Below are 16,453 nucleotides of genomic sequence, written 5' to 3' on the forward strand. Positions count from 1 at the left end.
GACATCATCAAACTGAAATCAGGACACATGGACATCATCAAACTGACATCAGGACACATAGACATCATCAAACTGACATCAGGACATAGAGACATCATCATACTGACATCAGGACATAGATATCATCAAACTGACATCAGGACATAGAGACATCATCATACTGACATCAGAACATAGATATCATCAAACTGACATCAGGACATATAGACATCATCAAACTGAAATCAGGCACAAATACATCATCATACTGACATCAGGACATAGATATCATAGACATCATCAAACTTACATCAGGACACAAAGACATCATCATACTGACATCAGGACATAGATATCATCAAACTGACCCCAGGACATAGAGACATCATCAAACTGACATCAGGACATCAGGACATCAGGACATATAGACATCATCAAACTGAAATCAGGACACAAATACATCATCATACTGACATCAGGACATAGACATCATCAAACTGACATCAGGACACAAAGACATCATCAGACTGACATCAGGACACAAAGACATCATCATACTGACATCAGGACATAGATATCATCAAACTGACATCAATCCCTGTGGAAATCCACTTTTATTAATCAGGACACAAATACATCATCAAACTGACATCAGGACATAGAGACATCATCAAACTGACATCAGGACACAAAGACATCATCAAACTGACATCAGGACACAAAGACATCATCATACTGACATCAGGACATAGATATCATCAAACTGACATCAGGACATAGAGACATCATCAAACTGACATCAGGACATCAGGACATATAGACATCATCAAACTGACATCAGGACATAGAGACATCATCAAACTGATATCAGGACACAGACATCATCAAACTGACATCAGGACACAGACATCATCAAACTGACATCAGGACATATAAACATTATCAAACTGACATCAGGACACAGATATCTTCAAAAATAGAAAATGCTGATTCTTATTCAGGACAGTACTGATACCAATTTTTTATATATTTTTTCCATTAAAATTGGCACCGAAATATTTTTTGTCGTTAACAAAATGCTTATTGTCAATGTAAACAATTGATGCAATGCCACCTGTTGGTTTATAGTGCTCTCCTTTTCTCCAGCCCAGCATGGCACTAACATCACAACTTTATCTAATACAGGAAGAAACAGGAAAGCTGCATCAATCAAAAGTTAGCCTTCTAAACTGTTTCCTTTTACCTCCCCAGAGCTTTATTATAATTCTCAACTTCCTGGTATGCTTGTATTCCCTTTATTCTGGAACTGACTGGCCCAAACAAACTGCTGGAAGATTCACTTTTCAAATATTTGGGTTATGGACTTTTTGACTCATTGTTTAAATAAATTACTGTTTGTAAAAACCTTTTATTTGATTTATATCATCAAACATCCAAATGACATGGACTAAATCAAATTTGAGTTGCTGCAAGGAACATTCAATATGTTCTGTTTTAATTCATATATATACAATTGAACCTGTAATAAGCATTTGTAACAACAAATTCATCCATTTTATTACAAAACAAATTGATCTAAATAGATAATGTGAAGAATTTATTCGCAAAGATGAAGGGATATTTTTACACATTAATCCGTAAATATCAGTTACCATGGAAACCTGACACAGACATCAAATGATTTTTGTCTGGTAGGAACATCTGGCAACTAGTATAGTGAGTCTGATGGTTCGTCTCTGTCCTGAGGTGTACTATCGTGTACTTTAGAATTTAGCACTGCTCTTTAACAAATATGGTTTTTCATTAGAAATGTAAAAGTTAGCTTCAATATGAGGAGTAGGGAATCACACCAAAACATTTAGTGACTTTATATACCTCTGTATATGGGGCTGAAGGTAACACTTAACAGCCATTAACAGCCATTAACATTATCACCTATCAATGTATAGCCATATTAACACTCAGTCTTCGTAAACATTTTAGATCATTTTGATTTTCAAACAGAATTTAGTTTGTATGTGAAAACAAATATGACGAAGATGAAACCGAAGCCACACAGAGATAAAGACTAAGGCCAGGAAAGCCAGTCAGCTTCATGGAGTACTTATTTACACACAGAGATAAAGACTAAGGCCAGGAAAGCCAGTCAGCTTCATGGAGTACTTATTTACACACAGAGATAAAGACTAAGGCCAGGAAAGCCAGTCAGCTTCATGGAGTACTTATTTACACACAGAGATAAAGACTAAGGCCAGGAAAGCCAGTCAGCTTCATGGAGTACTTATTTACACACAGAGATAAAGACTAAGGCCAGGAAAGCCAGTCAGCTTCATGGAGTACTTATTTACACACAGAGATAAAGACTAAGGCCAGGAAAGCCAGTCAGCTTCATGGAGTACTTATTTACACACAGAGATAAAGACTAAGGCCAGGAAAGCCAGTCAGCTTCATGGAGTACTTATTTACACACAGAGATAAAGACTAAGGCCAGGAAAGCCAGTCAGCTTCATGGAGTACTTATTTACACACAGAGATAAAGACTAAGGCCAGGAAAGCCAGTCAGCTTCATGGAGTACTTATTTACACACAGAGATAAAGACTAAGGCCAGGAAAGCCAGTCAGCTTCATGGAGTACTTATTTACACACAGAGATAAAGACTAAGGCCAGGAAAGCCAGTCAGCTTCATGGAGTACTTATTTACACACAGAGATAAAGACTAAGGCCAGGAAAGCCAGTCAGCTTCATGGAGTACTTATTTACACACAGAGATAAAGACTAAGGCCAGGAAAGCCAGTCAGCTTCATGGAGTACTTATTTACACACAGAGATAAAGACTAAGGCCAGGAAAGCCAGTCAGCTTCATGGAGTACTTATTTACACACAGAGATAAAGACTAAGGCCAGGAAAGCCAGTCAGCTTCATGGAGTACTTATTTACACACAGAGATAAAGACTAAGGCCAGGAAAGCCAGTCAGCTTCATGGAGTACTTATTTACACACAGAGATAAAGACTAAGGCCAGGAAAGCCAGTCAGCTTCATGGAGTACTTATTTACACACAGAGATAAAGACTAAGGCCAGGAAAGCCAGTCAGCTTCATGGAGTACTTATTTACACACAGAGATAAAGACTAAGGCCAGGAAAGCCAGTCAGCTTCATGGAGTACTTATTTACACACAGAGATAAAGACTAAGGCCAGGAAAGCCAGTCAGCTTCATGGAGTACTTATTTACACACAGAGATAAAGACTAAGGCCAGGAAAGCCAGTCAGCTTCATGGAGTACTTATTTACACACAGAGATAAAGACTAAGGCCAGGAAAGCCAGTCAGCTTCATGGAGTACTTATTTACACACAGAGATAAAGACTAAGGCCAGGAAAGCCAGTCAGCTTCATGGAGTACTTATTTACACACAGAGATAAAGACTAAGGCCAGGAAAGCCAGTCAGCTTCATGGAGTACTTATTTACACACAGAGATAAAGACTAAGGCCAGGAAAGCCAGTCAGCTTCATGGAGTACTTATTTACACACAGAGATAAAGACTAAGGCCAGGAAAGCCAGTCAGCTTCATGGAGTACTTATTTACACACAGAGATAAAGACTAAGGCCAGGAAAGCCAGTCAGCTTCATGGAGTACTTATTTACACACAGAGATAAAGACTAAGGCCAGGAAAGCCAGTCAGCTTCATGGAGTACTTATTTACACACAGAGATAAAGACTAAGGCCAGGAAAGCCAGTCAGCTTCATGGAGTACTTATTTACACACAGAGATAAAGACTAAGGCCAGGAAAGCCAGTCAGCTTCATGGAGTACTTATTTACACACAGAGATAAAGACTAAGGCCAGGAAAGCCAGTCAGCTTCATGGAGTACTTATTTACACACAGAGATAAAGACTAAGGCCAGGAAAGCCAGTCAGCTTCATGGAGTACTTATTTACACACAGAGATAAAGACTAAGGCCAGGAAAGCCAGTCAGCTTCATGGAGTACTTATTTACACACAGAGATAAAGACTAAGGCCAGGAAAGCCAGTCAGCTTCATGGAGTACTTATTTACACACAGAGATAAAGACTAAGGCCAGGAAAGCCAGTCAGCTTCATGGAGTACTTATTTACACACAGAGATAAAGACTAAGGCCAGGAAAGCCAGTCAGCTTCATGGAGTACTTATTTACACACAGAGATAAAGACTAAGGCCAGGAAAGCCAGTCAGCTTCATGGAGTACTTATTTACACACAGAGATAAAGACTAAGGCCAGGAAAGCCAGTCAGCTTCATGGAGTACTTATTTACACACAGAGATAAAGACTAAGGCCAGGAAAGCCAGTCAGCTTCATGGAGTACTTATTTACACACAGAGATAAAGACTAAGGCCAGGAAAGCCAGTCAGCTTCATGGAGTACTTATTTACACACAGAGATAAAGACTAAGGCCAGGAAAGCCAGTCAGCTTCATGGAGTACTTATTTACACACAGAGATAAAGACTAAGGCCAGGAAAGCCAGTCAGCTTCATGGAGTACTTATTTACACACAGAGATAAAGACTAAGGCCAGGAAAGCCAGTCAGCTTCATGGAGTACTTATTTACACACAGAGATAAAGACTAAGGCCAGGAAAGCCAGTCAGCTTCATGGAGTACTTATTTACACACAGAGATAAAGACTAAGGCCAGGAAAGCCAGTCAGCTTCATGGAGTACTTATTTACACACAGAGATAAAGACTAAGGCCAGGAAAGCCAGTCAGCTTCATGGAGTACTTATTTACACACAGAGATAAAGACTAAGGCCAGGAAAGCCAGTCAGCTTCATGGAGTACTTATTTACACACAGAGATAAAGACTAAGGCCAGGAAAGCCAGTCAGCTTCATGGAGTACTTATTTACACACAGAGATAAAGACTAAGGCCAGGAAAGCCAGTCAGCTTCATGGAGTACTTATTTACACACAGAGATAAAGACTAAGGCCAGGAAAGCCAGTCAGCTTCATGGAGTACTTATTTACACACAGAGATAAAGACTAAGGCCAGGAAAGCCAGTCAGCTTCATGGAGTACTTATTTACACACAGAGATAAAGACTAAGGCCAGGAAAGCCAGTCAGCTTCATGGAGTACTTATTTACACACAGAGATAAAGACTAAGGCCAGGAAAGCCAGTCAGCTTCATGGAGTACTTATTTACACACAGAGATAAAGACTAAGGCCAGGAAAGCCAGTCAGCTTCATGGAGTACTTATTTACACACAGAGATAAAGACTAAGGCCAGGAAAGCCAGTCAGCTTCATGGAGTACTTATTTACACACAGAGATAAAGACTAAGGCCAGGAAAGCCAGTCAGCTTCATGGAGTACTTATTTACACACAGAGATAAAGACTAAGGCCAGGAAAGCCAGTCAGCTTCATGGAGTACTTATTTACACACAGAGATAAAGACTAAGGCCAGGAAAGCCAGTCAGCTTCATGGAGTACTTATTTACACACAGAGATAAAGACTAAGGCCAGGAAAGCCAGTCAGCTTCATGGAGTACTTATTTACACACAGAGATAAAGACTAAGGCCAGGAAAGCCAGTCAGCTTCATGGAGTACTTATTTACACACAGAGATAAAGACTAAGGCCAGGAAAGCCAGTCAGCTTCATGGAGTACTTATTTACACACAGAGATAAAGACTAAGGCCAGGAAAGCCAGTCAGCTTCATGGAGTACTTATTTACACACAGAGATAAAGACTAAGGCCAGGAAAGCCAGTCAGCTTCATGGAGTACTTATTTACACACAGAGATAAAGACTAAGGCCAGGAAAGCCAGTCAGCTTCATGGAGTACTTATTTACACACAGAGATAAAGACTAAGGCCAGGAAAGCCAGTCAGCTTCATGGAGTACTTATTTACACACAGAGATAAAGACTAAGGCCAGGAAAGCCAGTCAGCTTCATGGAGTACTTATTTACACACAGAGATAAAGACTAAGGCCAGGAAAGCCAGTCAGCTTCATGGAGTACTTATTTACACACAGAGATAAAGACTAAGGCCAGGAAAGCCAGTCAGCTTCATGGAGTACTTATTTACACACAGAGATAAAGACTAAGGCCAGGAAAGCCAGTCAGCTTCATGGAGTACTTATTTACACACAGAGATAAAGACTAAGGCCAGGAAAGCCAGTCAGCTTCATGGAGTACTTATTTACACACAGAGATAAAGACTAAGGCCAGGAAAGCCAGTCAGCTTCATGGAGTACTTATTTACACACAGAGATAAAGACTAAGGCCAGGAAAGCCAGTCAGCTTCATGGAGTACTTATTTACACACAGAGATAAAGACTAAGGCCAGGAAAGCCAGTCAGCTTCATGGAGTACTTATTTACACACAGAGATAAAGACTAAGGCCAGGAAAGCCAGTCAGCTTCATGGAGTACTTATTTACACACAGAGATAAAGACTAAGGCCAGGAAAGCCAGTCAGCTTCATGGAGTACTTATTTACACACAGAGATAAAGACTAAGGCCAGGAAAGCCAGTCAGCTTCATGGAGTACTTATTTACACACAGAGATAAAGACTAAGGCCAGGAAAGCCAGTCAGCTTCATGGAGTACTTATTTACACACAGAGATAAAGACTAAGGCCAGGAAAGCCAGTCAGCTTCATGGAGTACTTATTTACACACAGAGATAAAGACTAAGGCCAGGAAAGCCAGTCAGCTTCATGGAGTACTTATTTACACACAGAGATAAAGACTAAGGCCAGGAAAGCCAGTCAGCTTCATGGAGTACTTATTTACACACAGAGATAAAGACTAAGGCCAGGAAAGCCAGTCAGCTTCATGGAGTACTTATTTACACACAGAGATAAAGACTAAGGCCAGGAAAGCCAGTCAGCTTCATGGAGTACTTATTTACACACAGAGATAAAGACTAAGGCCAGGAAAGCCAGTCAGCTTCATGGAGTACTTATTTACACACAGAGATAAAGACTAAGGCCAGGAAAGCCAGTCAGCTTCATGGAGTACTTATTTACACACAGAGATAAAGACTAAGGCCAGGAAAGCCAGTCAGCTTCATGGAGTACTTATTTACACACAGAGATAAAGACTAAGGCCAGGAAAGCCAGTCAGCTTCATGGAGTACTTATTTACACACAGAGATAAAGACTAAGGCCAGGAAAGCCAGTCAGCTTCATGGAGTACTTATTTACACACAGAGATAAAGACTAAGGCCAGGAAAGCCAGTCAGCTTCATGGAGTACTTATTTACACACAGAGATAAAGACTAAGGCCAGGAAAGCCAGTCAGCTTCATGGAGTACTTATTTACACACAGAGATAAAGACTAAGGCCAGGAAAGCCAGTCAGCTTCATGGAGTACTTATTTACACACAGAGATAAAGACTAAGGCCAGGAAAGCCAGTCAGCTTCATGGAGTACTTATTTACACACAGAGATAAAGACTAAGGCCAGGAAAGCCAGTCAGCTTCATGGAGTACTTATTTACACACAGAGATAAAGACTAAGGCCAGGAAAGCCAGTCAGCTTCATGGAGTACTTATTTACACACAGAGATAAAGACTAAGGCCAGGAAAGCCAGTCAGCTTCATGGAGTACTTATTTACACACAGAGATAAAGACTAAGGCCAGGAAAGCCAGTCAGCTTCATGGAGTACTTATTTACACACAGAGATAAAGACTAAGGCCAGGAAAGCCAGTCAGCTTCATGGAGTACTTATTTACACACAGAGATAAAGACTAAGGCCAGGAAAGCCAGTCAGCTTCATGGAGTACTTATTTACACACAGAGATAAAGACTAAGGCCAGGAAAGCCAGTCAGCTTCATGGAGTACTTATTTACACACAGAGATAAAGACTAAGGCCAGGAAAGCCAGTCAGCTTCATGGAGTACTTATTTACACACAGAGATAAAGACTAAGGCCAGGAAAGCCAGTCAGCTTCATGGAGTACTTATTTACACACAGAGATAAAGACTAAGGCCAGGAAAGCCAGTCAGCTTCATGGAGTACTTATTTACACACAGAGATAAAGACTAAGGCCAGGAAAGCCAGTCAGCTTCATGGAGTACTTATTTACACACAGAGATAAAGACTAAGGCCAGGAAAGCCAGTCAGCTTCATGGAGTACTTATTTACACACAGAGATAAAGACTAAGGCCAGGAAAGCCAGTCAGCTTCATGGAGTACTTATTTACACACAGAGATAAAGACTAAGGCCAGGAAAGCCAGTCAGCTTCATGGAGTACTTATTTACACACAGAGATAAAGACTAAGGCCAGGAAAGCCAGTCAGCTTCATGGAGTACTTATTTACACACAGAGATAAAGACTAAGGCCAGGAAAGCCAGTCAGCTTCATGGAGTACTTATTTACACACAGAGATAAAGACTAAGGCCAGGAAAGCCAGTCAGCTTCATGGAGTACTTATTTACACACAGAGATAAAGACTAAGGCCAGGAAAGCCAGTCAGCTTCATGGAGTACTTATTTACACACAGAGATAAAGACTAAGGCCAGGAAAGCCAGTCAGCTTCATGGAGTACTTATTTACACACAGAGATAAAGACTAAGGCCAGGAAAGCCAGTCAGCTTCATGGAGTACTTATTTACACACAGAGATAAAGACTAAGGCCAGGAAAGCCAGTCAGCTTCATGGAGTACTTATTTACACACAGAGATAAAGACTAAGGCCAGGAAAGCCAGTCAGCTTCATGGAGTACTTATTTACACACAGAGATAAAGACTAAGGCCAGGAAAGCCAGTCAGCTTCATGGAGTACTTATTTACACACAGAGATAAAGACTAAGGCCAGGAAAGCCAGTCAGCTTCATGGAGTACTTATTTACACACAGAGATAAAGACTAAGGCCAGGAAAGCCAGTCAGCTTCATGGAGTACTTATTTACACACAGAGATAAAGACTAAGGCCAGGAAAGCCAGTCAGCTTCATGGAGTACTTATTTACACACAGAGATAAAGACTAAGGCCAGGAAAGCCAGTCAGCTTCATGGAGTACTTATTTACACACAGAGATAAAGACTAAGGCCAGGAAAGCCAGTCAGCTTCATGGAGTACTTATTTACACACAGAGATAAAGACTAAGGCCAGGAAAGCCAGTCAGCTTCATGGAGTACTTATTTACACACAGAGATAAAGACTAAGGCCAGGAAAGCCAGTCAGCTTCATGGAGTACTTATTTACACACAGAGATAAAGACTAAGGCCAGGAAAGCCAGTCAGCTTCATGGAGTACTTATTTACACACAGAGATAAAGACTAAGGCCAGGAAAGCCAGTCAGCTTCATGGAGTACTTATTTACACACAGAGATAAAGACTAAGGCCAGGAAAGCCAGTCAGCTTCATGGAGTACTTATTTACACACAGAGATAAAGACTAAGGCCAGGAAAGCCAGTCAGCTTCATGGAGTACTTATTTACACACAGAGATAAAGACTAAGGCCAGGAAAGCCAGTCAGCTTCATGGAGTACTTATTTACACACAGAGATAAAGACTAAGGCCAGGAAAGCCAGTCAGCTTCATGGAGTACTTATTTACACACAGAGATAAAGACTAAGGCCAGGAAAGCCAGTCAGCTTCATGGAGTACTTATTTACACACAGAGATAAAGACTAAGGCCAGGAAAGCCAGTCAGCTTCATGGAGTACTTATTTACACACAGAGATAAAGACTAAGGCCAGGAAAGCCAGTCAGCTTCATGGAGTACTTATTTACACACAGAGATAAAGACTAAGGCCAGGAAAGCCAGTCAGCTTCATGGAGTACTTATTTACACACAGAGATAAAGACTAAGGCCAGGAAAGCCAGTCAGCTTCATGGAGTACTTATTTACACACAGAGATAAAGACTAAGGCCAGGAAAGCCAGTCAGCTTCATGGAGTACTTATTTACACACAGAGATAAAGACTAAGGCCAGGAAAGCCAGTCAGCTTCATGGAGTACTTATTTACACACAGAGATAAAGACTAAGGCCAGGAAAGCCAGTCAGCTTCATGGAGTACTTATTTACACACAGAGATAAAGACTAAGGCCAGGAAAGCCAGTCAGCTTCATGGAGTACTTATTTACACACAGAGATAAAGACTAAGGCCAGGAAAGCCAGTCAGCTTCATGGAGTACTTATTTACACACAGAGATAAAGACTAAGGCCAGGAAAGCCAGTCAGCTTCATGGAGTACTTATTTACACACAGAGATAAAGACTAAGGCCAGGAAAGCCAGTCAGCTTCATGGAGTACTTATTTACACACAGAGATAAAGACTAAGGCCAGGAAAGCCAGTCAGCTTCATGGAGTACTTATTTACACACAGAGATAAAGACTAAGGCCAGGAAAGCCAGTCAGCTTCATGGAGTACTTATTTACACACAGAGATAAAGACTAAGGCCAGGAAAGCCAGTCAGCTTCATGGAGTACTTATTTACACACAGAGATAAAGACTAAGGCCAGGAAAGCCAGTCAGCTTCATGGAGTACTTATTTACACACAGAGATAAAGACTAAGGCCAGGAAAGCCAGTCAGCTTCATGGAGTACTTATTTACACACAGAGATAAAGACTAAGGCCAGGAAAGCCAGTCAGCTTCATGGAGTACTTATTTACACACAGAGATAAAGACTAAGGCCAGGAAAGCCAGTCAGCTTCATGGAGTACTTATTTACACACAGAGATAAAGACTAAGGCCAGGAAAGCCAGTCAGCTTCATGGAGTACTTATTTACACACAGAGATAAAGACTAAGGCCAGGAAAGCCAGTCAGCTTCATGGAGTACTTATTTACACACAGAGATAAAGACTAAGGCCAGGAAAGCCAGTCAGCTTCATGGAGTACTTATTTACACACAGAGATAAAGACTAAGGCCAGGAAAGCCAGTCAGCTTCATGGAGTACTTATTTACACACAGAGATAAAGACTAAGGCCAGGAAAGCCAGTCAGCTTCATGGAGTACTTATTTACACACAGAGATAAAGACTAAGGCCAGGAAAGCCAGTCAGCTTCATGGAGTACTTATTTACACACAGAGATAAAGACTAAGGCCAGGAAAGCCAGTCAGCTTCATGGAGTACTTATTTACACACAGAGATAAAGACTAAGGCCAGGAAAGCCAGTCAGCTTCATGGAGTACTTATTTACACACAGAGATAAAGACTAAGGCCAGGAAAGCCAGTCAGCTTCATGGAGTACTTATTTACACACAGAGATAAAGACTAAGGCCAGGAAAGCCAGTCAGCTTCATGGAGTACTTATTTACACACAGAGATAAAGACTAAGGCCAGGAAAGCCAGTCAGCTTCATGGAGTACTTATTTACACACAGAGATAAAGACTAAGGCCAGGAAAGCCAGTCAGCTTCATGGAGTACTTATTTACACACAGAGATAAAGACTAAGGCCAGGAAAGCCAGTCAGCTTCATGGAGTACTTATTTACACACAGAGATAAAGACTAAGGCCAGGAAAGCCAGTCAGCTTCATGGAGTACTTATTTACACACAGAGATAAAGACTAAGGCCAGGAAAGCCAGTCAGCTTCATGGAGTACTTATTTACACACAGAGATAAAGACTAAGGCCAGGAAAGCCAGTCAGCTTCATGGAGTACTTATTTACACACAGAGATAAAGACTAAGGCCAGGAAAGCCAGTCAGCTTCATGGAGTACTTATTTACACACAGAGATAAAGACTAAGGCCAGGAAAGCCAGTCAGCTTCATGGAGTACTTATTTACACACAGAGATAAAGACTAAGGCCAGGAAAGCCAGTCAGCTTCATGGAGTACTTATTTACACACAGAGATAAAGACTAAGGCCAGGAAAGCCAGTCAGCTTCATGGAGTACTTATTTACACACAGAGATAAAGACTAAGGCCAGGAAAGCCAGTCAGCTTCATGGAGTACTTATTTACACACAGAGATAAAGACTAAGGCCAGGAAAGCCAGTCAGCTTCATGGAGTACTTATTTACACACAGAGATAAAGACTAAGGCCAGGAAAGCCAGTCAGCTTCATGGAGTACTTATTTACACACAGAGATAAAGACTAAGGCCAGGAAAGCCAGTCAGCTTCATGGAGTACTTATTTACACACAGAGATAAAGACTAAGGCCAGGAAAGCCAGTCAGCTTCATGGAGTACTTATTTACACACAGAGATAAAGACTAAGGCCAGGAAAGCCAGTCAGCTTCATGGAGTACTTATTTACACACAGAGATAAAGACTAAGGCCAGGAAAGCCAGTCAGCTTCATGGAGTACTTATTTACACACAGAGATAAAGACTAAGGCCAGGAAAGCCAGTCAGCTTCATGGAGTACTTATTTACACACAGAGATAAAGACTAAGGCCAGGAAAGCCAGTCAGCTTCATGGAGTACTTATTTACACACAGAGATAAAGACTAAGGCCAGGAAAGCCAGTCAGCTTCATGGAGTACTTATTTACACACAGAGATAAAGACTAAGGCCAGGAAAGCCAGTCAGCTTCATGGAGTACTTATTTACACACAGAGATAAAGACTAAGGCCAGGAAAGCCAGTCAGCTTCATGGAGTACTTATTTACACACAGAGATAAAGACTAAGGCCAGGAAAGCCAGTCAGCTTCATGGAGTACTTATTTACACACAGAGATAAAGACTAAGGCCAGGAAAGCCAGTCAGCTTCATGGAGTACTTATTTACACACAGAGATAAAGACTAAGGCCAGGAAAGCCAGTCAGCTTCATGGAGTACTTATTTACACACAGAGATAAAGACTAAGGCCAGGAAAGCCAGTCAGCTTCATGGAGTACTTATTTACACACAGAGATAAAGACTAAGGCCAGGAAAGCCAGTCAGCTTCATGGAGTACTTATTTACACACAGAGATAAAGACTAAGGCCAGGAAAGCCAGTCAGCTTCATGGAGTACTTATTTACACACAGAGATAAAGACTAAGGCCAGGAAAGCCAGTCAGCTTCATGGAGTACTTATTTACACACAGAGATAAAGACTAAGGCCAGGAAAGCCAGTCAGCTTCATGGAGTACTTATTTACACACAGAGATAAAGACTAAGGCCAGGAAAGCCAGTCAGCTTCATGGAGTACTTATCTAATTTTCAATCATTATTACTGAGAATTGTAAGAAGATGGAACTATTCTCTCATCCATAAACACTTCCACAATAGACATAACAAAATGGTCACATTTGATAATCGTTAATCCAATCACTAAGCAGAAGGCCCAGAGGGCCTGTGTTGCTCACCTGGATATTTGAGCAATAATAAGAAAATGTCCTCAGTAAGCGTAATTTTTCAAATATTTCCACATATTGAGTCTCCTTGACTTAACAATATTCAAGACTTATTAAGGATTAACTTGAATATATTTTTATGTTATGGAGTTATAACACAAAAAGACAGAGTGTACTCTAGACAAGAGTACACTCAGGTTTTTTATGTTATTAGCTCCATAACATAAAAAATAAATTCAAGTTAATCCTTATAATTTAATCTACTATACACAATCCCTGTGGAAATCCACTTTTATTGATGGACACTTTTCTCTTAGAAATTGTTACGCCGCTGTATCAGCCAATCAAAAGCGACTTTACAAATGGTGACGTCATTTTTTAAGCCAATTAAAACACTTGTTACTAGCAAGATTAAATTATATGAAAATTCTCATATTACTCTACCAAGCATGTTACTGGTCAGAAATCATCACACAGGGCCTCCTAATTATGCAGAAGAAGTTGTTTTAAGGTTTTAAAATTATTCACCCCTTTGACCAGTAAAGTAGCTAGGTAAAGGTAATTTATTTGAGGATTTTTTAAAGCACTCCATGCCAGTAACCTACTGGCCAAGTAACATCACTAAATCTAGGCCTCTTGGTTATTCAGAAAAAGTTGTTTAAAAGGTTTTTCCATATTAGACCCTTGTGATTTTGAAAGTAGATTAAGGTCATTTTTATGAGAAGCATTTATAGCACTTTATCCCAGGTTTCTACTGGTCAAGTATCAGTAATCTAGGCCTCTTGATTATTCAGGAGAAGTTGTTCAAAGGTTTTATTACATTTGACTCATGTGACCTTCAACATAGGTCAAGGTCATCCAGTGGTAAGAACTTCCAAGCACTACATCCCAGGTACCTACTGGCAAAATATCATCACTCTGGGCTTCCAGGTTTTTCAGAAGTTGTTTTAAGATTTTTACCTATTTGACCCCTTGGTACCTTGAAAGTAGGTCAAGCTAATTTATTTCACTCTGTCCCAGATACCTACTGGCCCAATATCAGTAATCTAGGCCTCTTGGTTATTCAAAAGAAGTTGTTCAGAGAAAAAGTTGAAGGACGATGGATGACCATAAACGAACAGGCACTTTGTGCAAAGTGAGCTAAAAATGTCATTAATATAGTTTTGCGAAGTAAGTATCAATCTCTTATACATTATATATGTATTTTTCCAGTTGGAGAATCCTCATCACCAGACATTGTATAGACGAAAATTTACATACCATATATTACATATTATCCATGCTATAGATATAGATTTTTTTTAATACCTGGTATATTTTGTTTTTGTAGTAAAATGTCTTTCACATCCTAATTTTACCATTATATTACTTCTGAAGTTTAAATTGATATTTGAATGGTCATGCACAAAACATACAATAAAATGAAATATGTTGTACTTACATTTGAAATTTAGAAAACTTCCATTAGACGACATCATGGAATGAAGAGTTCTGCACTGTTGGAGCAGTTTTAGATTCTGATATCATGAGTTTCAAGATGATATCAGTATATATATGTCAGTTGGTGGTCAAAGGGTACAATGTTAAATCACAACTTGATCGGTTCAGGCGTTATATATAGTAATCCATAACGATGTGAAGTGTCCAAAAGTGAATGTCATCTTCTGTCACATATGAAGGTGTACTTGTCAACTAGCATACCCATGAATCATGGACAGAATATTTCCAAAATCAGTTACAACACAGTATCTAATTTCTAGTTCATTATCATCTTGATCTATTGTTCCAAACTGTTTATCCACTACACACTGAGAGACAATGATCTTAACACAATTAGTGGGGTTATAGTAACTAGAATTATACCACAATTAGTGGGGTTATAGTAATTAGTGGGGTTATAGTAACTAGAATTATACCACAATTAGTTGGGTTATAGTAACTAGAATTATACCACAATTAGTGGGGTTATAGTAAATAATGGGGTTATAGTAACTAGAATTATACCACAATTAGTTGGGTTATAGTAACTAGAATTATACCACAATTAGTGGGGTTATAGTAACTAGAATTATACCACAAGCAGAATATGCTTCCAGTAGTCAACTTTTACAGCTAGATAGACTTCCAAATCAATTTAAAAAAATTGTGACTACAATTCTAAATAAATCTATGACTTTAACAACTAAATTACTTCAAAGGCAAAGTGTGTGGCTTACGTGCCACTAGTAATGGTTGACACACATCTACTACAGTGAACCATCCCTGACCTTTTTCTTATCTAGGAGTAAGCCAAAACACATATATTTTGGTATATCGGAGCATTGCCTCTTTTAAAATCCATTTCTCCTTCATGTAAACACATCATTATGCAAAAAGTACAACGGGTTGAGTAAACCTACTTTTACGTTAAATGTGCTAGGATACACGTAGAACCATACAAACAGTATCCACTTAATTGTGACGTCATGAAGTTTAAATCATGACAATTCACTATCCATCTTCTGGGTTATGTGTATCAAATTTTTGATTGGGCTTGTTCAGTGTATATTAAGAACATCTGACCCACATCCATTTCACTTACAATCAAATGTTCCTTCAAAACCTATAGCTGTGTAGGTGTATATATATAAACATAAGTTAAATGTACAGCAATAGGTGAAAATAATCCAGTCAGCTACTTAAGTTCCACAGAAATGACATGTACACACTTTTAGATATATAAATAGTTTTACACACACGGCAAACTTTGGTTACAAACACATAGTTGTAGAGTTGAATCCTGGCGAATATCCTCCCCCAAATGTTGAGGAAATACAGCCTTGGCTAAAGTCAGATAGACATACCACTGACAAGTGTAAACAAGCCGGCTGGTCTAAGTATACCTACTTAGTCAGCCCAGCCATGAATAACAAGTGTGTGTAGTTATCAAAAAGTTATTTTCATCCAGCCAATCAGAGCAATAGAACCAAGCCTAAGTAAGCCTTACACTCACTGATGTATATATAGAAAAACACAGAAGGCCTCTCTATGCCAAACTTATTTTTATACTGACGTCCTTCTCGGACTGAACTTAATACTGGGGTCCTTCTCAGACTAAACTTTATACTGGGGTCCTTCTCAGAGACAGACTGAACTTTATACTGTGGTCCGTTCTCAGAATAAACTTTATACTGGGTCCGTTCTCAGACTGAGACTTTATTCTGGGTTCCTTCTCAGACTGAACTGTATACTGGGTCCTTGTTAGACTGAAC

General features: G+C 39.8%; 1 protein-coding gene across 3 annotated transcripts in view; it reads right to left on the minus strand.

The window, feature by feature from the left end:
• Positions 1–16,105, minus strand: part of LOC110450026 (histone deacetylase 4-like) — a 230,447-nt gene extending 214,342 nt beyond the window's left edge. For all 3 annotated transcript variants that reach the window (XM_021497237.1, XM_021497233.1, XM_021497232.1), the window contains exon 1: positions 14,644–16,105. In XM_021497237.1, the coding sequence (XP_021352912.1) occupies positions 14,644–14,680 (37 nt within the window). In that variant the 5' untranslated portion in view covers positions 14,681–16,105. The remainder of the gene's footprint in view (positions 1–14,643) is intronic.
• Between the last annotated feature and the right edge of the window lie 348 nt (positions 16,106–16,453).

Source organism: Mizuhopecten yessoensis, unplaced genomic scaffold (genome assembly GCF_002113885.1).
Source record: "Mizuhopecten yessoensis strain PY_sf001 unplaced genomic scaffold, ASM211388v2 scaffold4931, whole genome shotgun sequence".
NCBI lineage: Eukaryota > Metazoa > Mollusca > Bivalvia > Pectinida > Pectinidae > Mizuhopecten > Mizuhopecten yessoensis.